This window comes from Desmodus rotundus, chromosome 5 (genome assembly GCF_022682495.2).
Source record: "Desmodus rotundus isolate HL8 chromosome 5, HLdesRot8A.1, whole genome shotgun sequence".
NCBI lineage: Eukaryota > Metazoa > Chordata > Mammalia > Chiroptera > Phyllostomidae > Desmodus > Desmodus rotundus.
In genome coordinates, this window is record NC_071391.1 from 32,774,349 (window position 1) to 32,785,752 (window position 11,404).

Consider the following 11,404-nt stretch of genomic DNA (forward strand, 5'->3'; position numbering starts at 1 on the left):
CTCAGGAGACTAAGATAAGACCCTGGGGGCAGAGAAAGTGACAGGACACAACTGACAGGAAGTGAGGAGGAGCAACAGTGTGACCTAGAAACCTGGAGAGAGGGGGAGATTTCCTCTGACTCCCAGAGGGTTGCCGCAGGCTGTGTGTCCCATTGGACCCTGAGATGGTGTCCCCTCCACCCAAACACACAGGCACAAGCTCAGCCTTTTAATACGTGCCCATCCATCACCCGTTGGTATCAAAGAGGCAGTCCCTACACCAGGAATAACACACAGTTGTCAACATTCCATCTCCTAAGTGTTTATTACACACCCATCAGGTGCCCTCAATCAGCAAATGGGGATGTGGAACTGAATGACTGGGTGTCCCTGCCCTCAGGGGCCTCACAGCTGGGTCCTGGGAGCACAGTGAAGGGTCAGTACTTGTCCGGCAGGCCAGCAGGTCTGAAGTGATTGGGGTCTTTGCCGCTCCGGCCCCATTCGTTGGCTTCCTGGTCCTGCCTCGAGTCCTCCACTCCATGGCCGCTGTCTCCATACTTGAAAAAGTCTGTGACTCTCTGAGACTGCTCTCTGAGATTGCTGGAATGGAGTAGGGCAGGTAGGAGGTGAATCAGAGCCTGGGAATTCAGGGAGGACGTGGAAAGGAAGAACGTGATGGGGACCCCACAGGTCCCTACAGGGTCCTTTTCCAGGGCTATACCCTCCTGATCCCCAAAGTCAGACAAGCTCTGATCACCACCACCCTGCATCCCCAGGAGCCTGGTTACCTGATCATTCTAGCAGCCCATTCACCCCCAGGGCCCCTCTGGGCAGCGTCATAGTTCCCCCGGGCGTGGAAGTATTTATCGGCACCTATGTAATTGGCCTCTCTCATGTCGGAGTAGGCTCTCCACATGTCTCTAGCCCCTGGGAAGGAAAGCACATGCACAGAGATATCAGGTGAAATATCAGAGAATCGGGACACCCTTAGGGAAGAATCAAGGACGGAAACCTGCCACTGACCCATTTCAGCCTGTGGCCACACCACCCCGGATACCCGAGGCCAAGGAGACTCAGTGGGCTTTCCCAGGTGACTCTGAGGAGAGTCTCTCTGGTGGGGCGCAGCTGGGTTGTACTGGTGGTCTGACCCAGGGGACCCACTCTACGGCTCCCTCTCACTTCCGGCTCAATGACTCACGTTGAGAGGACAGAAGGGAGGTGCCCTGAGAACAGGACCTCCCAACTCCAGCACTACTGAGATTTGGGGCCAGTGATTCCTTCCTTCCCCTGGGCCCTCCTGAGTGCTGTGGGGAGTTTCCCAGCGTCCCTGCGTCTCTGTCTGATAGATGCGGGCCCCGTATTCCCACTGTGCCCACGAAAACTGTACCACCCACCCAGGCCACATGTCCCAGGGCAGCACACTGGCTCGGGATCAAGAAGCTGTGTTATGGAGGGAAGCTATGCATGGGAGCAGCCAGGGAGCCCGGGGAGCTCGGTGGGGACGTGGAAAGCAGCTTCTGAGAAAGGCGCAGACGGAGAGCACAGCTGCCTGACGCCTGCAGTGTGTAGTCTTGCAGACAGAACGCACGACAGTGTGACTGCAGTCCCTGTGAGTGTTCGGGGCATAAAGGGCGCCCTGGAAACCTTGTGAACGGCCTGGACCGATGGCGTGAGCCGGCGAGCTCTAGAGCACTGACCCTTCTCCTCGGCCTCAGCTGCACTTTCTGGTCACTGGGACACTTGGAAAGTCTGATGCCGCGTCTCAGGCCAACTGCATCTGACTCTCAGGGGTGGTCTCGGGTGTCGAGAGTTTTTCACGCTCTCCGGGGGACCCAGCATGCAGCTGAGACTCACACCCACTGAGCTCTAGGAAGGGGCGCTGAGGCACATCTAGCTGGCAAGGGCTGTGGCCTGGTCCTCCCCCGGGTCCCAACTCTGCTCTGTGACAGGAGACTGGCACACAGGCCCCGCTCAACATGCTCAGCGGCTCTAACCCTGAGGCTGGACAAGACGCTGCCTCACCCAGTTGTTCTCCACTTCAGGTGGGTGACCAGCTGTCCCAGCTTGGCCGCAGCTGTGCCTGTCAGCACTGAAAGTGGCATGGAAACCTCGTCAGACCCAGGCAGACCAGGAGAGGCGCTCGCCCTAAACTGCGTGCAAGTGCTGAGTTCCCAGAGGAGCCTCGATGGATGTTACCAGTCCCCTTGTTGTCGGTTAAAAGGCTAGAAAAGGGTCGCACAGGGACTGAAGCAGGGACAGTGTCACAGACTACAGGAAGCCCCAGCAGGAGCTAAGCTGCAGGTCTCTCCAAAGCATCCAGTTAGGGAAGGGGAGGGAGGGAGGGAGGGAGGGAGGGAGGGAGGGAGAAAGCCAGTGCGGGGCAGGGAGGAGGAGGAGAAGGAAAGATAGCAGCTTATATCATACTTGGTGCGGTTTGGCCTGAGGGAAATTTTTTACCATTTCAAGACCTATTCTGTGTCTCCTAGTCCCACTCACCTTTCAGCGGGGAGTGATGAATGCTCTGCCTGTAGTAAGTGACTGAAAGAAATCCCTTGGGTTTCGATCTGTTTGGTGAAAAGCTCCCCAACACCTGGCACGTTCTATCTACCCCATCGGCCAACACAACCTCAGTAATAGCCCCACCCCTGAAGCGTGCTCAGGGTGAGTCCCAGTGCCCTTGGGTGCCACCCCCTCCAGCGACTTTACCTTCATAAGCCTCACTCAGGAAGGAGAACTGGCTGCTGCCCCCCAGGACCAGGGAGCAGAAAAGGAGGCCTGCGAAGAGCTTCATGGTGCTGCAATGGAAGGGGAGGGTCAGGGAGACTCGGGCAAGGCGGGCACAGCTGCCTTTGGGATTGGCATGGCAGAGGGAGCCCGGTTGTGCATTTCCACTTGTTCTCATGGGACGACCTTGTCCTTCTAGGAACACGGCAGGAGCACCTTGGTCAGAGCCATGGCCCTCCCTTCTGACCCATCAGCCCTGAACCCAGACTGTGTAAGAGGTCACCAAGGGAACCGTGATGGGGGAAGAGGGCAGTTAGGACCAAATGGACCCTCCTAAAGCAGCCTGCAGTTCCTCCAAAAGCACTTGCCCTGTGCTCCTCTGCCAGCACAGACCCCATACACACAAACACCAAAGAGAACCATTAGTTTACGTGAGTGCACAGTCTTGCTGGGAAAGAGAAAACTGAGTGAGACTTTGAAAGCAATCCCTCACCTGGTTCCCGTGGAGGATGAGCTGGTCCCTGCCTGCTGGGTGCAGGTGGCTGCTATTTATTTACCCCGAGCCCTCCCTGCTGGGCTCATGGGGAGGGAAGAAAAGCCAGATGTGGCACCTGGGCAAAGTCCCTCCAGGCCATTTCTCCAACAAAGTACAGAGGCACGCTCCCTGGACACCAGTGGCTGTCTTCAGCCCCAGGTCACTTCCCCATTGTGCAACCTCAAGGACACCAGGTAGACTGCTCTGCCCGGCAGCCTCGGGTCAGAGGGTGGCACTGCTGTCAGAGTTGGAGGGGCTCAGGCAGGGCCACCTGGGCTGTGGAGGGGAGGGTGTGGAGCTCCAGAGTGGGGCACCCAGGCTGCAGGGCGGTGTGCAGCTGGAGGGTGTCTGCTCCAGCCAGGTCCTTGCTTTCCTTTCCTGGTCATTTCCTCAGGGTGGTCCCTGAGGGGCCAGATGGTAGGTGTGCCAGCAATGAAATCCCTCTGAGTTCTTGTGGAAAGCCCTTGAGCTTCATAACCAACAGGCCAGCCCGCCAAATCTCATGGGGGCCCTGGAGGGCTGCTCCCACCACTCTGTCTGCATATGCTAAGCTCTCAGCTGCAAGGCACAGGGAGGCCTGCTCAGCGGGCTCCGCCTCCGAGGCAGCGTGACATCTAAGCTGGCTCCTTCATTTTATCATGGAACTGTGCATGGTGACAGATGCTACCAGACTGACTGTGGTCATCACTTGATAAGGTATAGAAATGTCGTATCGCTATGTTGTACACCTGAAGCTAACACAATATTATATGCCAACTATACTTCAATAAAAATGTTAATTAAAAAATAAATAAATATAATCTGGCTACTCGTTGAGGTCCGTCAAGTAGAAGGGACTGTGCTTCATGCAAGAAGTAAATCTCCCCTGTGCGAGGTACCCTCTCCCCCTACACCCCATCCAGGGGGCTGGGAGGGACACCCTAGTGCCAGAAGTAAGGAAAGCCTGTTTATAGCAAACCGTGTTACTTCTTTCCTAAATTGCTACCCAAGCTCAAACCCTGTGTAGATTCCTCACTAATGAGAACCAAACCCTGAACTACTTTGTCCTGTCAGATTGTCACAACTTCATTGTTTCTTTGTCCAAAAAGTATTAAAAGCTGGCTGGTTCCATCATTTGTGTGAACATCCATTATGATCACCTGTGTCTACATGTTAAATGGGTTTTTTAACTCCTGTTGATCTGGTCTTATGCCACCTTTGTTACTAGTTCATTCATAAGAACTCAAGAGGTATGGTGGGGGAGAATTTCCCCTCCTTAACAGAACTGAAGAGTAAACACTAGGAAACCTATAAAGAACAGAGGGAGGTAAAGTCTGTTATGGAAAGTGACAGCCCAGCTGGGGAAGTGCCAGGCTCCCTGTCAGGGGAATAGCAGGGCAGAGCTCTTTGTCTCCTGTATTTACCTAGGAGTGGGGCCTTGGGGCCAGTGTCTGACCTCTTGTCACTGTGAGCTGAAGACATCCACAGTGTCAGCCCCGTGAGATGAGGCCTGGATATAGGAGGCCTGGCCAGGAGGTATCCAGACATGTGCTATGAAAAATAGCAACATGTATTGAAGAAGCAACAGGAAACAGAAAACAGTGGTTTGGTGTGCCGGTTAGTGACTGCAGGCTGAGATCATGTATTGCTCTGAGGCCGAGGATGGGGTGCTGTGTTATGGAAGGTTGATACTGAAGAGCCAGGAGAACAACCTCTTGAAAGTCCAAATGGACAGTCAAATGAACAATGCAGATGCCTTTCTGATCTCTTTCCAGATGTTCCCAAGTCTGCTATTAACAGAAGTTTCAGAGAGAAGGGAGGGAAAAAGGAGGAGGGCAAGGGAAAAGAGTGGTTAATGAGGGTAGATACGGTATACTCTTAATACATGATTAACATGAGAACTTTGTAAATAAGAGGTTAGTTTTTCAAACTAATGCACACCGTTTTTATTTTTGCAAAGAAATCCCGTATGTAATCATTACCGTAGGGTATTAGGACTGGGGCACACAACGAAAATCACCTATGTCAGTGTTTTCCAAATTCCAGCTATAACCTAGTAGAGTGCTGTGAAATCAGTTTAAGGGGTTGAAGCTAGCATTTTCTTACAATGTTATGTAATTATTTTATTCTTATTTATTTATTTTCACATTTTATAAGTTTTTATTTATTTATTTACTTGATTTAATCTTTATTGCATTTTTTCCCATTACCATTTTTTCTTTTTCTTTTTTTTTCTTTTTTCTTCTTTTAATTTTTCTTGGCTGCACCCAGGATGAGCCAAGCTGCTCTGCAAATCTCGGTTGTATCAGCACAGGGACCAGGTGTGCGTCAGCAACGTCCTGAGTCACCATAGGATCTACCTCTGCCTGTCTCTGCCTGTGGGCCTGCTGTCGGTCTTAGGCTGGTCGCAGACCTAACTGTGGCTGAGAGGACTTCTGGTGCAACTGGGGAGATGAGGCTCCTGGATCTCGCAGGTCAGGTGCCTGTCAGGCTTCAGGGAAGATGCTTGGTGTTTTCCCTGCCCCACCCCCCCACTCGAGCCACTAGCCTGAGTCTGTGTTGGATTATTCCCCTAGAATCAGCTGGGCAGGGCTCCTTGTAGGCTAATGAGTGGAGTCTCCAGAGCCCAGATTTTGGGTCTGTCAGAAACTGGGAGGGTGTTTCTACTGCTCTCCCTTGAGGGGGAAGCACCAGTCTGTTTCCTGGGAAAGTGTAGGTAATGGCCATGCCCTACAGCCAGCCTCTGACACTCCCTGAGTCTGCAGATGTTGCTGTCTCCTCAGCAGGGGGCATTTTTTCCATTACCATTTAGTCCTGTTATACTCACCTCCTGCTACAATCACCACACTGTTGTCCACGTTCATGAGTCCTTTTCCCTTCAAACTAACACACATCGTTTAAACTTGCAGGCACAGGCCCAACAAGCCAGGTCGTGGCGTTTTTGAGAGCTCTCGTTACTGGAAAGAGGACCCAACCCTCCTCCCTAGGACAGGTGTGTTTGTTTATTTATGAATTAAACTTTCACAGAGGCAGTCAATCCACTCTTGTTAATGTGTGCCCCGGCTCTCCTAGGAATGACTGTCCTTTACTCACAAAGAAACACCCCATCCACATTCTCTTTCTGAAGGAGAAGGTATAGAGAATAGAAATGGCTCGCTCAGGACCAGAACCAAGGATGCACATGTGCCTTGGACAGAGCTCTTTCTACTCAGCTCCTTGCTTCCATACCTTAACAGTGTTATTTCCCACAAACTTGTACACCCCTTAAAAATATGAGGGGCACTGGTGGTAACTCCAGGTTGGATGATTTGTTTTGGGAGAATGCCATCGGACACAGCTATCTCTGCATCTGGGAACAGAAACCTGGACTTTGCGCATTCCATTTTCCATGCTTATCTCTAACAGAAAACCCCATTACAAAACACCAGGATACCTTTCCAGTAGATATTGTGACACCGAGTTCCCATCACAGATCTTAAAACCCAGCCCCTGGGACTTGGAGGCAGCTTGGCATAGAAGTTAGGAGCCAAGTCTTAGATTCCAGCGGAGCTAGTCTAACTTACTGCTCTGCCATGTACTCATATTGTGGAAGAGCATTTAATGATTTGGGGAAGTATAGATGATGTTTTAAGGGAAAAAGTGCAATTTTATTTGATCCCATTTCTGTTCGAAGACACGTTCCCACAGTGAAACACAACCTAGGATGTTGCACGTCCAACAGTGGCTGTATTTCTAGTTAGTGAGAAGTGCTTGTGGTACTCTGGGCTTTCAGAATTCCCTGTAATGACATGTGTGTGCATCTATCAACTCCTCATGGAGGGCCTTCTATGCAGCACCCGCTACACTAGATGCTGGGCACGCGTGGAGATGGGGGTGCGGGAATACCCGGATCCAGGCTATGCCTGCGTGAAAATGAGACACGTGATTGGGGAGAAGAGTGGTCATACATGCATGGAAAAAAACTCATGCTTATTTGACGGTAAAGACAGTAAGATTCCAATTCAACATGGGAAAGATTATGTGTACAAAAAGTAGAAAGAAAGGAAAAGAGAAGGCAAGGGGTCACTAATCCTCCTAAGATTGCTGTCTCCCCAAAGAGCAGCTCTCCCCGGAGACTAACATCATTACTCGTCCCATCTTGTCCTCCCTAAAATTAAGAATATCAGATATGGCCCAGCTGTCCAAAGGTCCCCTGCGTCTTTACTTCCTGCCCTCCCTTTGTTGATTCTTGGAACTGGGAGGACAGAAGAGATGATTTTCCTCTTGTTTTTTACTAAACAAGATAATAAGGAGGCACGGAAAGGACCAACTACTTAATTAAGTATAGGGACTCCTAATTCTGTGTGTCCCTTCTTACCAAGTCCACATCCCCTCATTTTTAGAGAACACTTTCCTTCAAGCTTGGTGTGCCCGGTTTGCACTCCCTTGGCCAAGGAAACCTGGATTCAAACCTGCCTGTACTGTTTTTTGCCTTGTCTGCCAGACGGAGGCTGTCGGCTGAACCTCATCGCTCCTCCGGAGCTTCCTGCATTCTGTCTACCTGATGGAACGAAGCAAGGACCAGGTCGTGCTGGGGGACGGGGCGGGGGGGCGGTTCTGCGACCAGCCCTCTCTCAGCAACCGCGAGGCCAGCCTTGGGGTCTGGAACTAGTGTTCTCAATGCACAGGAAGGCTCCACACTGTGTTTTAAAATATTTCAGTTTTCCTCTTTTTAAATATTTTGCAAAAAAGAATTATATACTACTCAAAACCCCAAATCTCATATGGAATTGTAGAGTATTGGTGAAATTAAGAACTCCTTTGGGGAGGGAAAAAAATTTAAGTCCCCCAAATTCTTAAGTGTTGTTCAAAATTAAAAATGCATCTTATGAATCCTCATTAAACCTTCTACACCAGTTAAGCCCTTTGGAAATCTAGATTTTTAAGCATGTTTTTCAATTTAATAAAACAGAAAAGGTAGGTTTTCACCCTAGGTGGACAATAAAAATGTTCTGTCAAAAAGAGATTCCTCTCCTTTGCACTGACTGGCAATAACCGCTAACATGGGAATTTACCGCCTATGATTGAGCCAAGTCAAATTTTCAGATTTACCGGACAGTCTGTCTCAATCTGATTAGTTAGCAAAATGAGGAGTGCTTGTTTGGCCTTCTGTGTTGTTCTGGAACTCCTGATTTCTCTTACCTTCTGCGAGACATGGTTTACAACACAGTGGTTCAATAAATAAAAAGTCCTTTGAGGTCCAGGGGATTTGCTTTCCACTTTTCCTTTAAGCAAAACTGGTTTTCACCCTGGCTGATGAGGATCAATGGACCGAAGGGTCGCCGGTTCGATTCCTGGCCAGGGCACATGCCTGGGTTGAGGGCCAGGCCCCCGGTTGTGGGTGTGCTGTTAGAGTGCTCAAGAGGCAACCAGTGGATGTATGTCTCACACATTGATGTTTCTCTCCCTCCCTTCTAGTCTCTCTAAAAGTAAATAAATGAAATCTTTTAAAAAACACTGATTCACATTAACCAATGTCACCCCCATAAATTTAATTAAAAATTTTTTAAAAAAACAGATTCCCTATTTAAATGGAGACTCACACCTTTCCATCATCTCAGTAGTGATCCTCTGGTCAGACCTCCTGAGTGGACATACTGCTCAGGACCAGGGTCCTTCCCCTCTCTGAAGCCTCAGCATAACCCAAGAGCTCCCAGTTCACCACATTTACTCCCAGGGGTGGGGAACTCACAGCCAGGAGACCTGACCCTACCGGATCTTAGAAGGGAAGGTGGGGCAGGTGCCACTCATTGAAACACTGGGGATAATAATGACTTGAGTCCTTGCTTGGCATAACTGCCCTTCTTGGCATATGAACGTGCTTGCCTCCAGGCCCCGCACACTTGAGAAAGGCGTGGAATACTGGCACTTGGATCAGCGAGAAGGTTTCATGGTCAAGGGAGAATTGAGCCTGTGGCTTCCTCTGTCCAGCTGGATACAGCATGTCCTGAATCTGTTTCTCAACTTCTGCCACACCTGCTGCTCTTCCAACTGTATTCCTTGGGGTCCCTCAGACAGGTGGAGAATCATCAGAGAAGGAAACGCTTTGTATTTCCTCAGACCTTCACCCCAGCCCCATCCCATCTCCATTGAGATGTATCAGCTCCAAATACTGACTTTCCTGAATGCCTCAGGGCCAGCGCCTCATCCTGCCTCTCACCCAGTACCCCTGCCTGGCTGCCTCAAGATGCTCCCTCCCACTGCTGATGTGCACCAGGTTTTTTTTTGTTGTTTTCTATTTGGATCATTTTGTCTCTCTTTTCTGTTTGAAATACTTGTAACAATAAGAAGATTTGTTTTAAAGTATAGTTTTGATTATTATTCAGACAATGCGAGGCCAACAGATCAGCAGATGACGGCCAGGAAGAGCGAGTCTGTCACAGGGGCAGGACTCTCTTCTCCACGGCCCCACGTGCTCTCCGGGGAAATGGTTTCCTTCAGGCCTGGGCGGGGAATTGTGGGCGTCACCGGGCTGCCAACTCTCCCAGCTCCCCCATTGCCCTGACAGCCTCTGCCCTGGGGATGCCATCACAGAAGTCTCCCCGCTGGGGTCAACCCCCAGTTCACGCACCTCGGAGTCCAGCACACGTCTCCTCTCCCTCTTATTTTTAATCGATTTAACTATTCATGGACCTTTATTCATCCCCTCAGAATGCGTTTGTTGCCTTCCTAAAAATTTCCACTAGGAATTTTTGATTAGCATTGCACTGAATGCATAAATTAATTTGGGGAGAATTAATACTTTATATCTAAGTCAAAACATCCTCTCCACAAACACGACATACATCCCTATTTATTATTCCTTAACAAACTTTCCTTTTTTCTCTGTAAATACTTGTGCATTTTCTTAGGTTGTTTCCGAGGTAGTTAATGTTTCGGGTACCATTCTGTTTTGTATTTTTCACCGACGTAGAGTCCTGACAGTGCGGCTCAGCCAGCGAGGCATCGGGCCTCAGGGGAGGGGCCTCCCCGGCAATTTCCCTCGGGGCACCTGCCTGGGTTGCAGGTCCGGTCCCAGGTCAGGTAGCAAATGGGAGGCCACAGATCGCTGTTTGTCTCTCTCTCATTCTCCCTCCCTTTCTCTCTCTCTAAAAATAAATAAGTGAAGTCTTTTAAAAGAATTGTTGTAGAGAAATGCCGTCCATTTTTAAAATTTTACCTTCGATATGTCAGTCTCCGAATTCTCTCAGTAGCTGTATTAGTAAACTGTAAACTGGAGTCTATGTTTTGGAGGATTTGGGGGCACAGTCTCTACTATTTCTATTTACTTATGGATATTGTTCTACTTAGCTTCTCTATTTCTTCATGTGCCCACTTCAGAATTTCTATTTTCCAAAAATACATTTTTTATCTAGGTTACCAAATGTATCAGAACATGTTCTTTTCATGATGAGTCAGGAATTGGACTGCTTCTACCTTTCTGTTTTCTTTCTGCTTGGAGACCGGTACAGATACTCCTATGACTTCCCTAAGTCTTCTGAAAATTTCTAACAATTCCCCTCTCTGCTTCTTTCTGCTGCCTCTTGGGACAGTTCCTGGAGCAGTTCTGACAGATGATTTATTATGCACTGGCATTGATCTGTTATTCACTTCTTTGTTAAGGTGTTTTATTAAGTGTTATAATTTTATTTTCATTTGATTCTTCTTCAAAACTGATAATGTTTAGTTCCTACTGTGTTTTACCCCTTTGATAAAATTTATTCAGTTTTATAAGTTTCCTTTGCTTCTCTCCTACTCACTAATTATGAAAAACACAGTATTATTTTTTTAGGTTGTTGTCTTTCTTTCAGAGTTGCTGTGCTACTTGGATGTGAGGTGGCTTTGCCCTGTGAGCTCGTTCTTCCTGGGAAGCTGGCACTCTTGCCTCGAATGCATGTGTGTGCGTGAGTAGAGCCGGGTCCAGCGAGAGCCAGCTCAGTGGGCTTAGGTGTTGGAGTGTAGTATCTGGTGAGGGGACAGTGGTGAGTGGCCATGCTGGCAGAGCGGGCATAACACGCTGTCCAGGATGAAGCCACTCGGATACTGCTTGCAGGCCGTGTGGTCTCCTTCACCTCCTCCCGAGCCTGCCCCTCTGCAAGGCGTTTCCATAGCCACTGTCAACACGGAGCCCTCAGGGTGTGACGATGGCCTGGGGAAGAGGCACCAGCA

At 49.5% G+C, this 11,404-nt stretch overlaps 1 protein-coding gene across 2 annotated transcripts; it reads right to left on the reverse strand.

Annotated features, from left to right (window-relative positions):
- Positions 1-285: 285 nt before the first annotated feature.
- LOC112303322 (serum amyloid A protein) lies at positions 286-3,265 on the reverse strand. Of its 2 annotated transcripts, none has more exons than XM_024558870.3 (4): positions 3,197-3,264; positions 2,686-2,774; positions 768-906; positions 286-579 (listed from the first exon to the last, which is right to left on the reverse strand). In XM_024558870.3, the coding sequence occupies exons 2-4, from the start codon at positions 2,768-2,770 to the stop codon at positions 417-419; spliced, it is 387 nt and encodes a 128-aa protein (XP_024414638.1). In that variant the 5' UTR covers positions 2,771-2,774; positions 3,197-3,264; the 3' UTR covers positions 286-416. The 2 variants fall into 2 exon arrangements, with proteins under 2 accessions (XP_024414638.1, XP_045050220.2); XM_045194285.3 differs by having other exon boundaries at positions 448-617; positions 3,197-3,265.
- Positions 3,266-11,404: the final 8,139 nt, after the last annotated feature.